Source organism: Mugil cephalus, chromosome 11 (assembly GCF_022458985.1).
Source record: "Mugil cephalus isolate CIBA_MC_2020 chromosome 11, CIBA_Mcephalus_1.1, whole genome shotgun sequence".
NCBI classification, from domain to species: Eukaryota; Metazoa; Chordata; class Actinopteri; order Mugiliformes; family Mugilidae; genus Mugil; species Mugil cephalus.
This window is the reverse complement of record NC_061780.1, coordinates 7,016,306-7,036,388: the sequence shown is the minus strand read 5'-3', so window position 1 is coordinate 7,036,388 and position 20,083 is coordinate 7,016,306. Positions and strand designations below refer to the sequence as shown.

Here is a 20,083-nt window from a genome sequence, read left to right as displayed (position 1 = left end):
TAGGGCTAAAGGGTCCGGCTGCTCTGTCCACGGTGTTTCTTTAAATGTGAGAGTGAATGTCTTTGAGAATGAGTTTGTATCTGAATGCCTTTGTGTGCATTTGCAGCCTCTCTTTTATCTCTCTGTTGCCTTTTCTATGTTTCTTTGCATGTCCTTAATATAATATCATGAACATTTCTATACATCAGCACTACCCAAGGTTGGCGGTACCTTAATGCACCTCACAGCACTTATAAAGGATATTGTATTGACGTTTTTATTATATTCTTTATGGCTCACAGTGTGAGTGGAGCACATGGACAAGATGGTCCTTCTGACAGACGTTTAGCTTTTTCTTCAGTTATTTCAATTTGAAAGCAATATGTCTCTTTTAAACGTAAACAAGTGTCTTCTTAGCAGCACCCTTAACTAATACATGAGACTTAAGCAAAGAAACGAGCAGAGACTTTATTACAATCAAAGTCTGTCTGCGATCACTAAAACTTTTACGGTTGACATGGAAATGTGCTAATTTGTATTGTCACCTTGGAAATAGCAGAGACTTGGTCTCTGTATGTGTGTATGCAGGTGTTGCAGCTTGCCTGCTGCCCCGCCCCCCATCCACTGCTCCTCAAGACTTTTAGTTTTAGCTGCGCCCTTCACTCCTGCATTTTGGCCTCATGCAAAATACATCCACTTCTACTCTTCAGCTTGCACTTAACTGGACTATATTTTGTGCTGACATGGGGGTAAACCTTTCCAATAATGGGGAAGAGGTACACCTCTCCAGTGGCTTCATCTTAAGAGCCACCCAGCCCCTCCATGCCCTCATTTTCTCTCAGTTTTCTGTCTTCTTACTCAGTCTCTCCTTATTTCTGTCATTTTCTTCTTTCTTCCCCCCCCCCCCCCCAATCTTTCTTCAAGTCCCGTGGCTCCTCATGCTGCCACAGCATGCGTCACTGCTCCTCTGGGGCCATTCTGTATTGCTGCATACAGTAGTAGTGTAACTGGCTTCTGTAGCACAAAAGATTCCACTATCTCCTGCTGTGTATTACAAGCAATAAGCACGGAAGATGCAAAGATCCATGAAGCAGAGGGAGCAAGATGGAGGTCGCTGCTTTTACACCACAAAGCCAAGGAATGCGCACCAGGATAAATCGGTGCCAGCATGGAATCCTCGCAGTCAGAGTGAAGGCATGAGGGATGGACAGAGAGAGTGATGCTGACAGCATTTAAAACTCCCATAGGAATCTTGTGCCACTGCATCCTATCTCCGCTATTGGCCTCCACTATCTTTCAGCATAGTGTGTGTTTCTGTCCGTCTCCAAGCCTCTCACAGCGGATCAGTCACCCTTTGCTGCTTCAGCTCCTGGCTGCTTCTCTTCTCATTCCACCATCCGTTCCCGCTCCTCCTTTTATCCTACATTTCCACTCCTCCCCCATTCCTCATCCCACTTTATCGTTTTTTGTTGGTTCCCTCGATGCTTTCATTTTCCTTTGGGTCTTTTTGGTCTCCTCCTGTGCTGAACTTCCCACAGTTTCCTTGTCCTGCCATCTCCCTCCTCCATCTTGTCTCTTTCTACCGACCACCACCTCCTCCCTCCATCCTACTCTGCTGTTACTCATTGGCAGAGAAGGAGGAGGATAAGACGTGAGCTAAATTTGCCAGCAGTTAAGAGGTGACTGAGGCAAGCAGCGAGTGTCGAGTGAATATAGGAGGCTTGTAGCTGTAAGATGGAGCCGAGTGTATGGGGAAAAAAAAAAGATGAAACGAAGGAGTGAATGATTTTCAAAACAGAATGTAAGGAAGATGTGGATTGACTCCAGATGGCGGTGTGATTCAGACCTGTGGAGGCTAATGTAAATGTGTGTAGACAAACAGGGCTAAGAGGGGCTGACAGGCGTGAAATGGCCAGCACCTGCTACATAGCAGGTCCCCCAGTCTCCTTTACCCCACAGCTGCATGACACATGCGCACACAAATCAACACACTAGTGGGTGTCTGTGTGGTTGCCTGTGTCCTCTACCCTCATCCTTGGCCTGTGCATGTGGAGGCAGACAGAGGGATGGATGTCCTCTCTTCTCCTTGCCTCTCCTCCGCTCATCTTTGATCCTGCTGCTTAGTCACACACAAAACTTATCCTGCCCTGCTCTCATCTTCTCCCCATTTATCTTTACATCACCATCTTTCGTTGCAGTTTGCTCTTTTCATTGCATCTTTCATCCTCTCATCCTCTCAGTTAGCATGTGCTCTCTCCTCATCCTGCTTATCTCTCTCAGGTTGTCTTTCAGGCTCCTCAAGTCTGGCGCTGATCTCCCTGCTCAGAGAAGAGACTCCTGCCCCCAGCATTCTCTTTCTCTCTCCCTCTTATGGCCATGCTATCTCTCTCTCACTCTCTAAGCTTAACTCTTAAATACCAGTGGTTCTTCCTTAATCACAGCTTAGTAGACTCCATCCCTCCATCCTTCCCTCCGTTCTGGGCTCCTCTCAGGGGGTTCTTGTGTGGCTAACCCAGATTCCCTCCATCTTCTGTCTTGGTTTTTTTCCTCATCGTTCCTTACAGGGTTGGTTCAGCTGAACCTCAAAAAAGTTAAATCCCCGGATTGAATCCCCCACATGGTCTGAGGGTCTCATCAGTTCAACGGGAAAGCGATTCCCTTTCAATTCGGTGCATTCTCTCCCATTTCCAGACTCATCTAAGGAGACAGTTCAAGGGCAAGGGGCTCGGCTATTTTCCTCTGCTGGGCTTAGGGTGTGTGTGTCTGCCTGCATCTGTCTATGTCTGTCAGTGTGTGTCTCCGGCCATGCGAAAACAGCCAGAGAACAGGTCTGATTGAGCCAAGTCTCCCTCCAGCCTGCAACTGGCCCCCTTCCCATCCCTCATTAGCGTGCACACACACTCACACACACTCACACACACTCACACACACACACTTGTGCTCAAACACACACAGCTCTGTTCAATAACTTAACATGCTGACAGAGAACACTACTGAGCTATGCTCTAGGTGCAGCGCAGCCCCAGATCAGACGACTGACGGCCATAATGGTGTGAGCGTGTATGCGAATGTGGCCATGCATGTTTTTGGGAGGCTGCAGTAAATGTTACTTCCACTTCATCTCTCTCATTACTTGCGGTCACTTGAAACTTATAGTCATGTTGGACATGACTTCATAAGAAGCATGATGTTTTTTGGCTTCCACAGTATGGTGTGACAGTTTGGAAAGGGCGGATGGGGGGGTTACTGTAGCTATGCTATGTTTGGTTTGTTTTGTTTTTTTTTCTCACCCTGTTATACACACAGCATACATATTGCAGTTTTTCTGCTGGCTCATCCAGCAGCGTGTGTTTATAAGAAGTCCTCTCCTCACCCCCTTAAATAAATTCCACTGGTGCGTTGTTAGGATGTGTCTCAGTCTGTAGTGGGAGCCTGGGGTGGCTCCTTTACATCTCTCCTTTAAATCTTTTAAGTGTTGTCTGCAGAAGGGTAGAATAAAAGATGAATTATCATCCACAAAAGGCTTTACCAGCACAGACTTTGTGGAAGACACTTGGGCGATGCATTAAAAATAATTGGATGAGAAGAATTTAGGGAGAGTTTGCATTTAAATTTTGGTGTAATTCCCTTTGATGTGACAGCAATCTGAAGCAGCATCCGTCCCAAAGTATGCGCCGATATTATTGCCATGTTGCGTGCAGTGAAGCTCCACAGAGCCTGAGGTGATAATGCATTTCTTGTGTTCCTGTTACAAGTGGACACTGAGGGCTATCTCGCACTCTTGTGTGTGTGAATAGGAATGTTTAGCACAGCTCGGGGCAGAATATGAGGGGAGAGAGCCAGTGTGCTCTCTGAAACTGGTGGCGGAAAATGAACGTAGGGAGAGAAAATGTACCCACATTATTAATTCTTTCCCTAGGCATATGTTGAAAGTGGAGAGGAGGAGAGCAGAGAGAAGTAACTTATGACAGAAATACGAACGTGAATTGGAGAGACGACATGGAAAATGGATTTAGAGGAGTCAGAAAGAGTGTATGCCAGAGACAGCTGGTGAAGTGGAGGCAGAGATGGAGAAAGGGGAAGTGGAAGAGAGGAGAGGCAGAAATAAAGTAGAAGAAGCCAAGCTGAGCACAGGTGTAGTCAGCAGTCGCCTAACATTTTTTCTCCTGACAAGAATTGGTGTAACGAGAGTAATTCTGTCTGCTCTCTGTACACTTTAACAAGAAGGGCCGGCTTCTGTTGGATTTCAAATGGCAATGACAATAAGGAATAGAGCTGATTTGCTACTTTAAAATTTAGTCAGGGATTTTTAACAGCAGAGTGTACTGGTTAATCCTCAGCAGCTTGAAGTGCAGACAGTGAAAACGAAAGAGGCACCGAGAGGATGTTCATCTTAGCTAAGGATTCTTGATTCCTGATCACCTCCTACCAGGGACTAAAATTGTGCTCATTACAACTCTCTTGGTTTTACTCCATCACACACATTTTCAAACCAAACACTTTAGAGTGACTGCTAGTAAACAGGGTTTGCTCCATAACAGGATGTTTCTACAACAGTGTGCCTTACTGACAGAGAAACAAGAAAACATCAGAATCTATAAATGAGTGCATGAATTAAAAATACATAATGTGAATGCTTTGAAACTTGTAAAAGTGGGGGTATTGTACATTGAGACGTGTTTTTTTTCTTTCAACTAAAAGTAGTATTCTTTTAATCTCAGAAGAAATCTATCTGTCTTTCATCCATCCCTGTTACACTTGTTATCTTTTCTACATACTGCTTTTTTTGACATTTCTATTAGAAGTGCATGTCACTGTGAGTGCGAACGGCATTAATTCAGTCCGCGTTACCGCTTCCTATCCGCTGAGTCATACATAGATGATGATCGCATGAGATGAACAGTCACAGGTTCTGTTTTTGGGGAATTGTCAGAACCCTCAAAAGCACTTAGAGCCCTGAACATTTGACCCCGCAAAGCCCGTGCAAAGCAGCTACGCTCGGTTTGTGACTCCAGTGGATGACTGCGATGTTTACGGCTGCAAACCTGACCTGTGGTGTATTAAAAGGTTTTTGACAGATGGAAGAAAATGGCTTTGTTTATATTCTTCAACGTCAGAAGCAAGGATGGTACTGGTTCGGTGTTGGTGGTGAATAATAAGCTTGTTAATGCCACCGCAAATTACAAACGATACCCTGCCTCGGTCCTAACTTGCGGTTTCCTTGCCTGCAAAAGGGCTGGATTCAGTTCTATCAAAATGCCTACTTTAAAAAACGGCACTGGAATAAGGTGCCGAGGGATAGGGATGTTTGAGTTCAGAAAAAGAGCACTATATGGCTGACAAACCATATGGGACCTCCTCGCAACCTTAATTTAGACACCAATAGCTATCTTATGGGGTTTTATACACACAGATTTTTAGTGGATGCCGGAGCCCCAGTTTTACTCATATCCTCTTTAGTTTACACTTTACCAAAGCCTTTGACTAATTTAAAAAGCTTAAGCTGTAATGGTTTATTTCCGTGTTAATGAGTGTGCAGCGGTGCAGCTGTGACTTACTTAACATTGCTGGAGTACAAATTGATCCACACATGTGCACTCAAACAGTGCCTGCGGTCTGCAGAAGCGGACATGGGCTCCCGCCTGCCTCCCGCTCTTCATTCACGGCTTCCAGGAAGAGCTGTCATTGTGCCGTGTCACTTTGTCAGTCGCTCAATCCGCCACCTGCCCCGCCTCCTTTTCTTCCTCCTCCTCTTCTAATTTCCTCCACTCGTCATCATCATCATCCTCCTCCTCTGCATCGCCTCAAACCTGTTCTGCCCAGCACGCTCCATTCCCTGCTCCTCCAGAAATCGTGTGTGTGTGTGTGTGTGTAGCTTCCACTTTTTCACCCATCCTGCATTGCCTCATGATTTGTGGTGAGCCTTGGACATACCCGGGCTGTTCAAGGGCAACACGGGAGGAGACGTGGCTGAGACATTTTTGCGGTGTGGCTGTGGGAATGGGGACAGGAGCAGCTCAGAGGGAGAGGAGGAAATGTCAGTTTAAAAAGGAAACTCAGCGCAGACACACACACACACACACACACACTTGACTGTACTGACACCTCAGCACTCTTACACACTTGACTGAATACACTTCAGACCAGCACCACTGACATCTTACAACCCCGACTTCATTTCTGTTTTCCCCCATCTTTTCCTGCTCTTTATTATGCTGTCTCTAATTCTACTCTTGCTCTTGTTCTGCTTGTCTCTTTTTTTCCCCTCCTCTTCTCAACCGTATTCTTTTTCTTTCTTTCTTTTCTCCCTCCCTGCCTCTCTTCCCTCCTACAGAGCCCCCACAGGCCGCATCCAATGCCGGCGTGGTGGCGGGAGCTGTGATTGGCTCCCTGCTGGCCCTCCTTTTGGTCGCCGCTCTCATCGCAGTGCTGGTAACCCGCAGCCGCAGGCAGCAGCAGGGTTACCGCGCCAATGGCGGCAGTGACATGAAGGTTCGTGTGTTTGGCGGGGGCAAGAAGGCCAGCAAGAATGGCACAGGTGGAGGAGCGGGAAGCGGCGGCAACAACAACGGCCCCATCTACGTTTACAACGACAGCTCGCCCCACCAGGCTCTCGGAGACAAAAACAACCACCACCAGCCGCTCACGATGGGGGGCCGGCCGGAAGTTGTCTCCAGCACACCGACCGCCCAAGACATCCTGCTAAGCAGTGAATTAGATGACGCGGAGAGGAGGAAGTTTGATGAGCTAGAGGAGGATGAGCGGTATGACCACTTCACCGGAGGGGCCCCCATCCTTCAGCTGCGTCCGCCGCAGGACGATATGATTGGAGATTACATGGATGACGACATGGAGTCCCAGCGAGATGGCTCAGTCATCTCACGGACTGCAGTTTATGTATAGAGAAGGAGGAGGAGGAGAAGGGAGGAGGGGGAGAAGGCAGGCAGGAGTATTGCTCCTGAGGATTTTGTGGCTCCAGGGTCTTGTCCCTGTCTGATAGAGAAAATAAAATAATACCACTTTTATTTTTGAAAATTGATTTTAAATATAGCGTATTATTAATCACAGTGCAGCCCCAGAATGAACTGAATTATAAGGAGGGTGTGGTTGGATATTGTAAAAGGAGCTTTGCTGTTATCTGGTCCCTGGGAACTGAAAATCAAGCAGAAAAAAAGAACAACCTGTCTCCCACCGCTTCTGCTCATCCTCTCGCTATCACTGGGACCTTGACTCTTGACAGACAGACTAAAGGAGAAACTAGGTAGTGTGGGAGTAGCATAATGGAATCATGATACAAGCTTGGCTATAGAGGAGGCATCTCACTTGCATATTCACTCTTATCTTCACCAAAACTGTAGCAGTGGAAGGGGTTGTCAGGTACGTGGTGCCTGCACGTCTCAACCCTCCTGTGGGAAACATTTTGTTTCGGTAATGTACTTCGCTGTGACATCTGGTGGGTAGTTAGGAGCTCGGGATTGGGTCGGAGGGAAATCATTTGAACGTGTACATGGAAACCATCCGGTGATTTAGAGAAGCGAACAATGTATTTGCTTGTGTCTGCTGGTGAGTTCTCCTCTCCGCTCTCTCTGTATTCCTCTAAAATATGAAAAAAAAAAAACATCTCTGCAAGCGATCAGCATCAGTAGACTCTTGAATTAAAGCGAGTGAAATTTAAAAGCATTAAGCCCCTGTGTGCTGCTCACATCCAGCAGCAGTTGAATTTAACAAAGTAAGTTTGCAGAGAGTTGGAGTCCATAACAAGGTGTTCTCGTGCAAACTTTTGCACTGTGCCTGGAGGTAAGAGACGGTAAACAAGAGATGAACGAATGAGGTGTAGTCGATCTGACAGGGTCAAGGGAAGGAGAGAGGGATGCAGGAGGCAGGAGGACCAGAGAGGAGCACGTCTCTTCTTTTCTCTCCCTCCTCATCCTCGTCTCTTCAGAGCGCTCCTGACAGGAGGAGCTGGATTGGTAATGAGCCATGAAGTCGCTCGCTTAGCCAGGACCAACAGATTGCCACCACTTACCGTTTATGACGTGGCGATTTCTCTCCCCCTCCCACCTCGATCTCTCTATCATCCCTCCGTCTCCCTCTCCCCCTCTCCCTCTCTCTCTTCATCCCTCTCTCCAGTGTTTATGGGGAGTTTATGATTTATCCAGGGCAGTGTCGGGGTCAGGGCTACCGAGAGCACCGGAGTATTTTACTGCTCCTAATGTGTCAAACGCCCCACTTACTCTATTCCAGCCCGGCCCAGCTTGCCCTGACATGCTGGGACTGACTAATCCACCTGGGGTGACCGTGCTCACTCCACTGCACAGACACCCCCAACTCCTCCCATAAGTGAGTGGTCGGATGTAACAGAGCCCCACCTGCAAAGTGCGACTTGGTTTGTTAAGACAGATTTTCAATGAGATCGTATAATATTTCTTTCCATTAGCGGATGTTATTTAATATAGAGAATTGATCGGGAGGCATAAAACGTTGCCTGCGCAGTGAAGCTATGGAAGTCATATTGATTAACAGGCAACATGCAGCGAAGTGGGCCTTTATGGTGCGGGTTCAGGGCTGATTGTCTCCTGACTGTTAATTCATCCTCTTAACGAGCCACCAGAGGCCCGCTCAGGCAAACGTTACTCCATGGCTACTGTAGGCGGCCGTCTCTGAGGCTCTGTGTAGCTATGGGCGACTGTGATGGACAATCGTGGAGAGAAGCCTTACTCTAATCACGCTTTCCCGGCCTTCTAATCGACTCCCCTCTGACCCGCCGGGGATCTGGTGAGTGCGGCCTCGGTGACTGCACCGACCTCTTGAGAAGCCCGGCTAAGTTCTGGATCAGAGTCACGAGGTCAAATGAAGGGTGTCCCGTTTTCAAGGGCAAAGATGCCCATCTGCATTCCTTATCGTGTCCGGTTTAACCCTCGGACTGTAGACGCGAGTGAACCATCCGACGGACCTAGCGTCTTCATACTGCCTTGGTTTTGCCGTTTTGACGGCTGTTAACCTTCAGAGAGATGGAGAGAGAACAGGAGAGCGACACGGGAGAGAGACACAGGAGGCTTACGACAAAAATAGAGACGGCGTTTAATGTTTGAGCACGGTCTGGCATTTTGTAAGCCAGTCTGTTCAATAGGATTATCGTCTAATGGCCTTAGCTTATACATAAATGCAACTCCTGTCAACCTGGGGTACAGTGAATTTATCGAACACGGCTGATTCGTCACAACCACACAACATGGAAATGTATTACATATTTTTGCACTTGTGCGTGTGTGCGCGTGCGTAACTGCTACAAAGAGAATTGTGAGTGTAGTATCTGGTTTTGAGGGGGGGTTAAAAAAAATATATTGACAAGGGACAAATCTGTTGTATGTACATTTTGGTGTGAGGTATCCGTGTACTATATATGTAAGCATCTTTATTTTTCTTGTGAAAATGTGGATATTTATGAAAAATGTAAATATCAGATAGATGGAGCCAGCGCTACCAGTGTTGCGGAGGTAAAGAGGCAGGCATCGGCTAAAGCCTAAAGTTCAAAAGTCTCAGAGGGCGTTCAGAATGTAATTTTTAACTTACCTCGGTAGTTTGGGTGTTATAACATACTCAACCGGCTGAGCATACCTAAAGCCTAAGAGTCGATTGGATTTTGGGGGGATGGGGGAAAAAAAAAAAGTTATATATATATACTGTTCTTTTGTAATTAATTCTGTTCAAGTTAGCATTGCACACATTTAGACATAACAAGCACATACTATTTTCCTTGTGGACAATTGCCTTCCTCCTCCTTGTCGGACACTCTGCACAATTCATAGGTACACATAATACTCATATTTCATTAGGTAGACTGTGTCCACACAAGCCAGGGTCTGTGCTGCGTCTGAGTCAGCTCTCTGTGTGTGTACATAGTTGCGTGTCACTGTGTATTTTTGTGACGCTTGCAGGCTTTGGGACGTCCTCCTCCTGCCACAGGGGCTGTAACCCGAGTAGCCCCCCTTTGTCACCACGGAATAACGGCAAACTGAATTTATTATCGCGCATTTCAAAGACCCACTCCCTTGTGCGCACGCAACTATACATATACATACACAGAATGCAGAGAAACATTCGCCCACGCACAAACACCCCTCAGTCACTCTCATTATGCTCACTCCTACAGCCAAACTGTGCGGAAGACACCTCATACCTGACAACTCTGCCATCCCCTGACACAAGCCCACACAAATGCGCTCACATAGCTGCACACGAAAAACACTTCTTCTTCTTCTCTCTCCTCGTCTTACTCCGCGGCTCTTGTCTGCACGTATACCATGTCCTGTTAGTTTGGAAAGAGTTGTAGCATGATGTGTCCCCGTGCTCCACTGATTTCTATCCAGAAAATGGTCCAACCCGCTCCCGAATCAGTGACCATGTAGAGACGACCACACATTCGGACACACACACACACACACCTTTCACCCAGTGTCAGAAGATCAGGCTTTTCAGAAGGGCGTTTGTCCGTTCCACTTTTGTTCTTTGCGGGAAAGATAGCTTTCATAAAAACAACACGGTTTTGACCACCCCCTCCCTCTCCCTCATGCCTTTGAATGCTTTTAGGAGAGTCACAACTTCCTGCTCCTCTCCAGAATGTTGTTTTTAACTTCTCTTACTGCTTTAGCCATTTCCACTGTCGCAAACGCCTCCACAGACACACGCACTCACACATCATCGCTTCCCACCTCAGCACCAAAGTAAGGCATGTCAGACAAAATGCTTTTAGACAAACCTGCGATTCTAGTCCCAGACTAGCACAAGGTTAGATAGTTGAAATATCCAATATTTGTACTTTTTTTTTTTCATTAGAAAGCCACATACTGTTGTTGTTTGTTTGGCTCCAAACATCTGTTGACTAATCAAAGCCTTAACATCTCACATCTAAAAAAAAGAAAATAACAGAAAACCTTCCTGTGTACATAGTATAAATATATAAATATGTAGCAGAGGAAAAGAGTTACTAATTTATGGTGTCACGTTTGTGTATTACTCAGTGACGGCAAGCATGAAGGATTTATTTTCTCCTATTACAGTTTCTCCTCTTTTCTGTTATTTTGCAGTGCTTTATAATTTATGTTTTCTGAGTGCTTTATTCTTGACTGCTGCAATGTGATTGCTGCCAAAACTGGCAAATGTGCTTCTTCTATACAAACTGTGTACACACGACAAAACGGGCAGTCTTACCCCAAAATGTGCTTTTTATTATTGACTGTGTAAATGTTGCTTTGTCTTTTTTTTTTTTTTTTTTTTTTTTTTTTTATATATATATTCAATTTTGAATTCATTCTGGTTGTCGAAAAGAAACACCAAATTAGAGCTGTTGTCACCACTTTGTCATGTCTTTCTATATTTTTTTCGTATTTGGTTGCTATTAAAGATTTCTTGATTTTTGAAATGGTCCAGCGTTGCTGCGTGTGGTATGTGTTTCTCCTTTTCCTTCCCTCTGCCTCTTTAACACTTGAGGTTAGGGGGACATCCGAAGAGCCAGATTAAATTAAAGCGCCAGTCATTGATTCTCACTGATTAGATTTATAGATTAATTGATCAGGATATGAAGTAGACCCTCGGCCTCTTGTCACCCATCCTTCAAACTACAGACTCGCCAGTGATTTTTCTTGTGTTTTTTTTTCCCACTGTCATTTCCTGGTCTGACTGTTTGTCTGGTGTCAGTCCTGATAAATCTCTATGCGCAAACATAGGTGTGATAACAGGCTTATGGGAAACTGAGCACGGGAACCGGGGCAGCCATTTTGTGGATGACAGTCGTCCTGTACTCCACCTCCTTACTGTCTCTGTTTTCTATATGTCTCAAGGGTTGGCTGAAGTAAACTTGCTGCCTTGGTAACAGGTGTGTAGATAATGCTGGAGCTGTTTTAAAAGGCGCATTTTTCTTTCAGATTATTTGCCCGAGCATGCGGATAATGAGAAACGGTGATACAAACGCTCTTGTTTCAAGATGGTTAAATATTATGTTTGACAGGGCCACAATGCCCCTTGTGCGAAAATTGTACAGATACAGAGAAAGGGCATAGATGAGGAATGTGGTGCTTTAGCGTTAGTGGTTTTCCTGGAGGGAGGCAGTTGTGTTTTCAGTTGGGGAATGTGCAGGCCAAGCTGAAAGTCAGTGAATGGAGCGCCTCTCAAAGGCTGCATTGTTTGAACTCTGACTAAACCAAACTGGTTTGGTGAAATTTTAACAGAAGGGCGAGTAAAGGTTTCTCAGTGCCCGGATTTGTGTATGAGTGTAAGTGTGTGTGTGTGTGCGTATTCATGCATGCATGTGCACCTGCCTTATTTGCTTCCCATACAAAAAAAAAAAAAACCCTTCTGTGTCCCCACCACAGGACACAATCAAGTTCTGCTCTTAACATTCACATTATGGTGACAGTCGGTTTATGGCGGTCGTGGCCGTGCGTCCGTGATGTTCGCCTGGTGCTTTAATGCCATCATGTATCCGTGTGTCATCCTGGCTCCCTGTCACAGTTCATTTTTGTTGCAGGCTTCTTCTGTCAATGCAGAGCTATTTACTGTGAGTCCAGCCCACCATCTGGCCTCTCTAATTGCTTTGGATTTGAGGCTGGCGAGATATAGAGCACTTACACATGCAGAGAGTTACACACACACACACACACACACACACACTCTCCCTTGGTTTTCTAGCTGAGTGAAAAAGACTTGAACGTAGTGGCAAGGCTTTTAAGCTGCAGCTTTAATAGAAACCTGTGCCACACTGGTGTTTTTGTCTCTCTTTGTCACATAATAAGGTTTGTACTTCATGTGAATGCAGTGACCCTGTAACGCAGAACCTGACCCGTTTGAGCTCAAGGCAAATAACCTGGATCTGAAGCCAAAGTGACAGCAGCTACGCCAAGCACTACCACTGGGTTCAACATTAGCTTACAGTGATGAGACATGGTGCGGTGCCCCCTGGCTATCCGGCTAGCTGGTAGTGGCCCTGTTTATACCAAGTTATGCGTGTAGGCATGTATTAAACAGAGAGTGAGCATGGGAGCATGCGCTTTGGTCATGCAGCGTGCTAAACTAATCTGTTCATGTGTGACTACGTCAATAGGATGACTGTCTGTGAGTAATGTTTGACACATGCGTGTTTGTGCGTGTCTGGATATTTAGCTTACAATCCGGCTGCTACAGCCACAGTGCTGATTAAATATCTGATCGCCCGCGAACGCGGATTAGCACACTTTGGTACCTCTCTGCAGTTACCTGCTAACACAACGCTCCTCATTTAACCTCTCACCCTCCAGCTCCAGGCCTGACTAATAAATCCCAGGGTGAGTGATGAATGGAGCTGGCCTGTTGCTTGGATGTCTGAGTGATAGATGTGGTGGCCGGGGCCTTCACAGGGATTAACAAAAGTGTCTGCCTCTGACCTCAATTATGAAAGTAGATTTCTGCATACTTTAATAAGCTTTAAGCCAACAGGCTTTTCTGCGTGTTGCCTGTGGTGAATCATCAAACCTCAAGCTGTGTGTCTTATTGTCAGTAAGTAGGAGTGTTTGCAGCAAACACAGTATCTTTGTTTCGTAGTGCTCGGGCTCTGTATTACAGCACACTAAATTTTATTCATAGCTCTGAGTCCCCATAGTCCTCCAGTTTGAGGACAATTATCCTAAACACTCAGGTAATTAATTCGTTTTTTATATTGAAATGGAGGAATGTCCTCCACTGGCCACGCCAGCTATTTGAACTCAGTCCAAGCCTGCAATTCATTCGCTGAGGTCTAGAGTAAAGGAGAAAAGCCCCTGAGAAAAGCAAGACATAAAGATGGCAGCAGTACGGGCCTGACGATTAATAAAGGCGAGATAACAAGTGTCTGGTGATGTCTGTGGGCTGAATTTACTTTGTAACCTTATATAACTTATAGAAATTTATATTAATGTGTCCATTTGTTAGTTTCCCTGTGTAATAGGAGTCTGCATCATGCATGCAGACTCTGTAAGGCTACACATGAGTCAAATCCTAATGTTGGCATGCGAATATACACACCTTATCTCTGAGGGTTTTTTTCTGCTGTGAATAGTACATTCAATATTTGAGGAATTTGGCCTGCTGGTTAGACAAAACAAGGAAGTTAAGAGCTTAATTGGAATTATGATGGGCTTCTCTGATTATTTTGACGTTGCATATACGACTAATAAATAATATTAATAATACTAAATACAATTGTAAATTTCAGCCCTAATAACAGACACTGATGATATTAAAAGCATTTCACTTCATCACGTTCACTTCCTCTTAGTGTAGCTTGTTTACTAATAAGAACTCTTAACAAAGTACAACTGGGTTGTTGTCTGGTGTTTGATCATTAACCATTGACCTGACGACAGGTATAGGGAACAACAAAGTGACGATCCATCCGGTAGTTGTTCGCGCAAACACTGAATCCCATCTGGAAATTCACAAATGCTTGTTCAAAGCTTCATGACAATCCATCAAATGCTCGTTGAGGTATTTGAGCCTTGACATAGTAATTTTCAGAGGTAATGTAAAATGAATGCCGTGGGTCAGTACTCTAACCTTATGGCCACCGTACAAAGCGTTAAAACAAGAATACTGTGTGTGACTACATTTTCACACTCCTTCTTTTATTTAAGTTACATCAATATTTTAATAAAACAATCTTTTGAGTGGGGCTTCTTAATTTCACGCTGTCTAAATGAGTTTTTAGGAAATCATTTGTAAGTCAGATGAGAGGCTTTTATTTATTTATGTATTTATTTTTTTGCCTGACCACAGCGGCTGCTAAATTGGCTGTTGGTGCTTTTCTGTTGCGATGCCTTTAGTAATATTGTTTTGTGGAAAGGATTAGGATTATGATGTCTGTTATAATCCTATTTGTTACTTCAGAGGAGTTTGTTCAGGGTCAGTCAATAACACATTCACCCACTATTTAGACCAGAAACCAGTTTTCACAAAAATGTTGTCAAGCTGTAACCTTATCGTTGAAGTAATGATTTTATCGCTAGATAAAAGTCTAGTTTTGTTTTAAAGAGGCAAACGTATTTTCTACATCCGAGCACTGTCATTGTGCCAAGCAAGGTGAAAGCAGAGCAGCACAGGGGAAGTTCAATTTGTAAATAATCACAGGAAATTGGAAATAGTATCATTCTTCTTCCTCAAGCGGTAAATGATAACATCTGATCTTCTGGCCGCTGGTCATTCAGATTTGGTTACATGTGTGTCTGCTGTATGGACACACACACACACATGCGCACACACACACATATACAAATCCAGGCAGACAGAAAGGAGGAAGACAGGAAGTGAATGCTCCCGTTTCCCCTGGAGGCCCTGGGCGTTTACTCTTCCTGTCCCATGCTGACAGGGCTGAAGGTAACGGGGTGGTTGCACTGCATTGTTGGGTGGATGAGTCTCCCTCGAGCTAGCACATGCTCGGCCCACTCCTGTGAGGGCAAAGAAGGGCAGGAATAGAGGAGAACAGCGAGGGAGGCGGTATAGAGGGAGGGCAATAAGGGCATAGTGTGAGACGAGTGAATCAGGGGGTGGACTGGTGAGCTCTGAGCCTTTTGCTTATTGGCAAAACCTACAAAGCTGGTCTGTATATAAATTTAACAGTGACTAATGCAAAATTGAGTAAAGGGGGTGAAAGGGAAAAAGGGATGAGAGCAGGAGTCCAAGAGGACGGAGGGAGCAAAAGGGCAAAAGGCAGATCAGAAAAAAAGGAGAAGTCTGATGAAAGGTGGAGTGGAGATGGCTGAGTGAAGGGAGGAAGGCAATGAGGTCTGAGTTGCTGCAGCTGTGTTGATTTAGCTTCTCACAGACCAGATTGTGTGTGCGTGCCTATGTGGGAGAGGGGAAGAGAGAGAGAGAGACTGGAAGAGAAGCCTGGACGTTGCTTCGAGTGTTGCTGACCCCGACACACCTGCACAAACACCCCAATACCACCAGATAAAAGATGCAGCATGTGTGCGTGCATGTTTGTGAGTAAAATAATCCCCAGAAGGTCTTCATGCTGTGGCTTACCTGGAACAAATCCTGTTCTAAAAAATAAAAAATAAAAACAATGAACATTATGTGAATGCGGTATGACCACCAGGGAGTGTTGCCTGGAGCGAAGTGTGTATTCTTGTGTATGTGCACGGGTATGAATAAAAGAGATTTATATCAACCAAAGAGTGGTTTGTTGCTGCTCCTAAGAATAGATTCTGTGACGGAAATGATTTTGATGCTGTATGCAAGCCTGTGTGTGTGTGTGTGTGTGTGTGTGTGTGTGTGTGTGTGTGTGTGTGTGTGTGTGTGTGTGTGTGTGTGTGTGTGTGTGTGTGTGTGTGTGTGTGTGTGTGTGTCATTCTTTTTGTGTGTGTGTGTGTGCGTGTGTGTGTGTATTTGCCCTGGAGTGTTTTGCAGATCAAATGCACTTGCTGTTTAATTCACCGTCTCAACAGGCAGCTCTTACAAAGTATATGCACGCACGGGCGCGTGCACGTCTGCATACACTCGGATAAAAACATACAGAAAGAGAGATAAATATTGAGATAAAAACGAAATAAGTCTGCAAATATTTGGTCTTGGGGATGTGGGATATTCTTCTGGGGACTGCAGAGCCTGTAGTAAATGGTAAATGATTACGCTCGTGTTCATTTGCGCATGTAACTGCTGTGCAGATGTTTGACTGCTTGATGCTACGAAATGTGCATGCAAATGTATGTCTGTGTGGGAGTGTCAGCTTTTCAGAGCTTTTGCAGGTTTATTGTCTTTCAAACTTTATTTCAAATTTAATATTATGACCTATGCTGTTGTATTATTTCATATTTTGTATCTATTTAGGGCAAAATGAAATAACATTAATTACAGTATTACATATTTGCACAAAAGTATGAGGCACTAATAAGAGTGAAGCAACTCCACCTAAGTGTAGCTTTATAATAATGTGCAAAACTTTGCCTGAAAGGGAAACAACAACCACCAAATGCCAGTCTACAATAACACTGAATCATCACCCAGCTGTGTATGCGTTTGCTGTGTGGGTTTGCAGAGTACATCTGCGGGTGCATTCAGTACAGTGGTAGGGTGGAGTGGACTGTGAGCCTTCGTCAGTACTCCAGGGTGATGTTATCTGGACTGGGCAGTTCCCCCGTAGGGTTCAAGTCGTTCCTGCTTTCTTTGTTTGACATTAAATAACAGCCATGGTGAGGACAGGATTGTCAAAACTTGACAAAACTGAGCATGTGGGAGCGTGGCTTTGTGTGCTCTCGTGCATGTGTCAGCTCCCGCTTTAATACCACAGACATCCTCCCCATTCATCTGTCTGTCATCTTATCTCGACATCTCTTTTCCTGTAATCACTTATTCTACTCTGTCCTCTCGTCTGCCACTCCTATCTCCATATCGTCTGCTCCAGTCCAAATGTTACAACATTGTGTGTCTGTTGAAGAACAATAACATATGGTTGTGTGAACCAATACTAGAGTGTTAGTTCCTGCCCTGTCATTGCGTTTCCTCTTTTCTCATTTTCAATCTATCTGCAGTCCCTGTGGTAGACCTCAAAGGTAGCGCTGCGGAAGTGAAACTGCTCATTTTTCCTCTGCAAAATGGAAATCTGTACGCGTAACATCCAACCGCTCCAATCCGGTTAAGTCACTGGTAGTGATAGATGTCAGACACTGTCCCTTTCACTCGTCTCCGTGTGTGTGTTTGTGCGCTGCATTTAAAGCCACTGTGGTGACACCTGCTAGGGGTCTCTTGTATGTCTCTGGCCCCCATGTTAATCCCACTCTCACATAGTGCCCACAGAGATTTACACCACATCGGCTGTCGCTCAGTGCCACAGCCGAGGAATCTTGGGCATCGGCTCTGAATCACTGCTGAAGTTCACTTCAATACTTAATGTGAGGGAGAAAGAGCCCGAATTTAGAAAAAAGCTCAGCATCGCCATGCGAAGCACAGTCACGCTGCACCATCCCTCGTCCCTTTAACTGTCAGCTTAGGGCAGCGATAGAAGAAAATCGTCTTGAACGGACAAAAGGTCTTATCTTGGCAAAGGAAATTAAATGTTATTCAAATGTGGCTTTTGGCATCACGGGGGGATCTACGTGAAATGTTTTCTAAACACAGTCGATTATCGCTCGCACAAACGTGGATGTGATCTTTGCCACCTTGACGGTAATAGCTGGTTCTTCGCAGCTTCAACCCTCTGATTTGACCAAGCTGCAATGGGAGCAGCAAATGGAAACGTATACAAAGAATTATGCTTTCTTCACGCTGAGTGATAACAACGGGGTGCAAATGGCAAAAAAAAAAAAAAAAAAAAAAAGAACAGACTTCGCAAAGCAACAGGCAGGGTGGGTAAACCAAGGCTTATATTTTGATTAATTTATGTTCCAGTACATTTCAGTTTTTCTAAGTCATTACCCTCCCAAACGACTGCCACTCCCGGTGGATGCCGACAAACAAAACCCTTCAAAACAAAGTGTGTGTTCAGGTCCTATCTCCATGTGTCTGTTGCGTTAATCGTCTCGTTGTCATTGATGTGGTTTTCATGCTCTCTCTGGAAGTCTGCGTGTCATCATATAGCTCCCAGTTCCCAGTTATTTATCTGTGTATTACACACACTGTCCAGGTGCTGCCTGCAGGTCGTTTATCCTCAGCAGGTCCCACCATCCTGATATATAGCGCTGTTGCATTTCTATATCACAACACTCCTGCCTGCAGAGCAAACCCACTTGCATACTCTACTGTCAAGGACCTGGTCATAGTGTGTTTGTGGTTGTGTTAAAGGGCAAGTGTGTGTGTGTGTGTTGACTTCAATTTTTCCTGGTCATTTATCCTATTTTAAGCCCTTTACGCTGCTGTCCTCCTCCTAATGCCACTTTTACTCTAGTGCTTCAGGGTTTTCTGTCTCCCAATTGCTATTCATTAGTGCAGATAGGTGGGAGAGGTAGAAAGTGGCTGAGGCAGTGTCCAGTGTCCCCTTCTGTACAGTGTGTACTTGCTTCACTGTAATATTTGCAGTAGTCTCGATATTTAGGGCTTTAACCACGGATTATTGTTCTGCATATTTGCATTTCCAAAATCCCAGAGCAACGTCTTCAAATGTCCAGTTTTTCCAGCTAAAAACGATATTATGTTTGAGGGATTTTCTGTAGAATTGTGCAAATGGATTCATCTCTATCAAGATGTAACTTTCTTTTTGAACATCAAATTTAAATTTCTGTGGCTGCCAAGATTTTTATATATATTCCAAATTTTTTCCGTAACGCCACTTGAATCATCCTTTAAACAAGTTAATACAATTCCCTCTTCATTCATGTGGTCAAACAAAGCTCACAGATAAAAGAGAAAGTTATTGCATTACCCACAGGAGGAGGGAGGTTAAAATTGACCCAATTTAGAAATATAACCACCATGCAGCTCAAATGTTCTACAGTGACCATATAATAAATGATGTAAATGAAATCTCATGGATAGATATTGCGAAGGAGCAGCCAATAAAATAAGTCAACAAAATAGAAAAGCAAATTGGACATAAAATTAAAATCCCAAAACATATGCAAATTGGGAATAACTCCTATAGTGATTATAAAATACAAAACTATATTCAACGATCATGAGGAAGATTGCATGTCGGACTGAATGACCTAAATGTGTTTTGAGTCGATGTAAAGCCGTGATCTGGTGATGCGCCTCGTGAGTTTGTGTGATGTTCAGTGGTACGAGCTGATGTGCATGTAAAACGAACGTGTATGCAAATATTTTTGTCGTTTTATGAGATTACGCTCGTGTGTTGGTGGTAGCCCTCTGTATGTGTGTGAGTCTCCCCTCTCAGTGAGTAGGCAGAGCATTACTTGTCTTGGTGCAATGAGCCAGGCCTTGTATTAGGCAGGTTGAGCTGCAGGGGAAATTTTGTAACACTTGACCTGTTTCACTGAGTCATTTGTGTGGATGAAGAAAAGAGTGGGAAAGAGGAGGAATGAGAGAGCGAGCGGAGGAGGAGGAGGAGAGGGGCGGGGGGCGACAGCACAAGTGGTTGGAAGTGATTGGAGGGATGAGTGACAATGAAAAGTGATCAAGGGGTAGAGAGAGGACAACAGCTGGG

At 44.8% G+C, this 20,083-nt stretch overlaps 1 protein-coding gene across 2 annotated transcripts in view; it reads left to right on the top strand.

Moving 5' to 3' along the window:
• si:ch73-22o12.1 (poliovirus receptor homolog) overlaps positions 1-20,083 on the top strand; it is a 71,803-nt gene that overhangs the window by 32,936 nt on the left and 18,784 nt on the right. Inside the window, exon 7 of one of the 2 annotated variants that reach the window (XM_047599569.1) lies at positions 6,314-11,406. The exons of the other annotated variant lie outside the window; for it this stretch is intronic. Within the exon in view, the coding sequence (XP_047455525.1) occupies positions 6,314-6,882 (569 nt within the window). The 3' untranslated portion in view covers positions 6,883-11,406. Of the gene's footprint in view, positions 1-6,313; positions 11,407-20,083 lie in introns of those variants that run through there. 2 annotated transcript variants of the gene reach the window in all.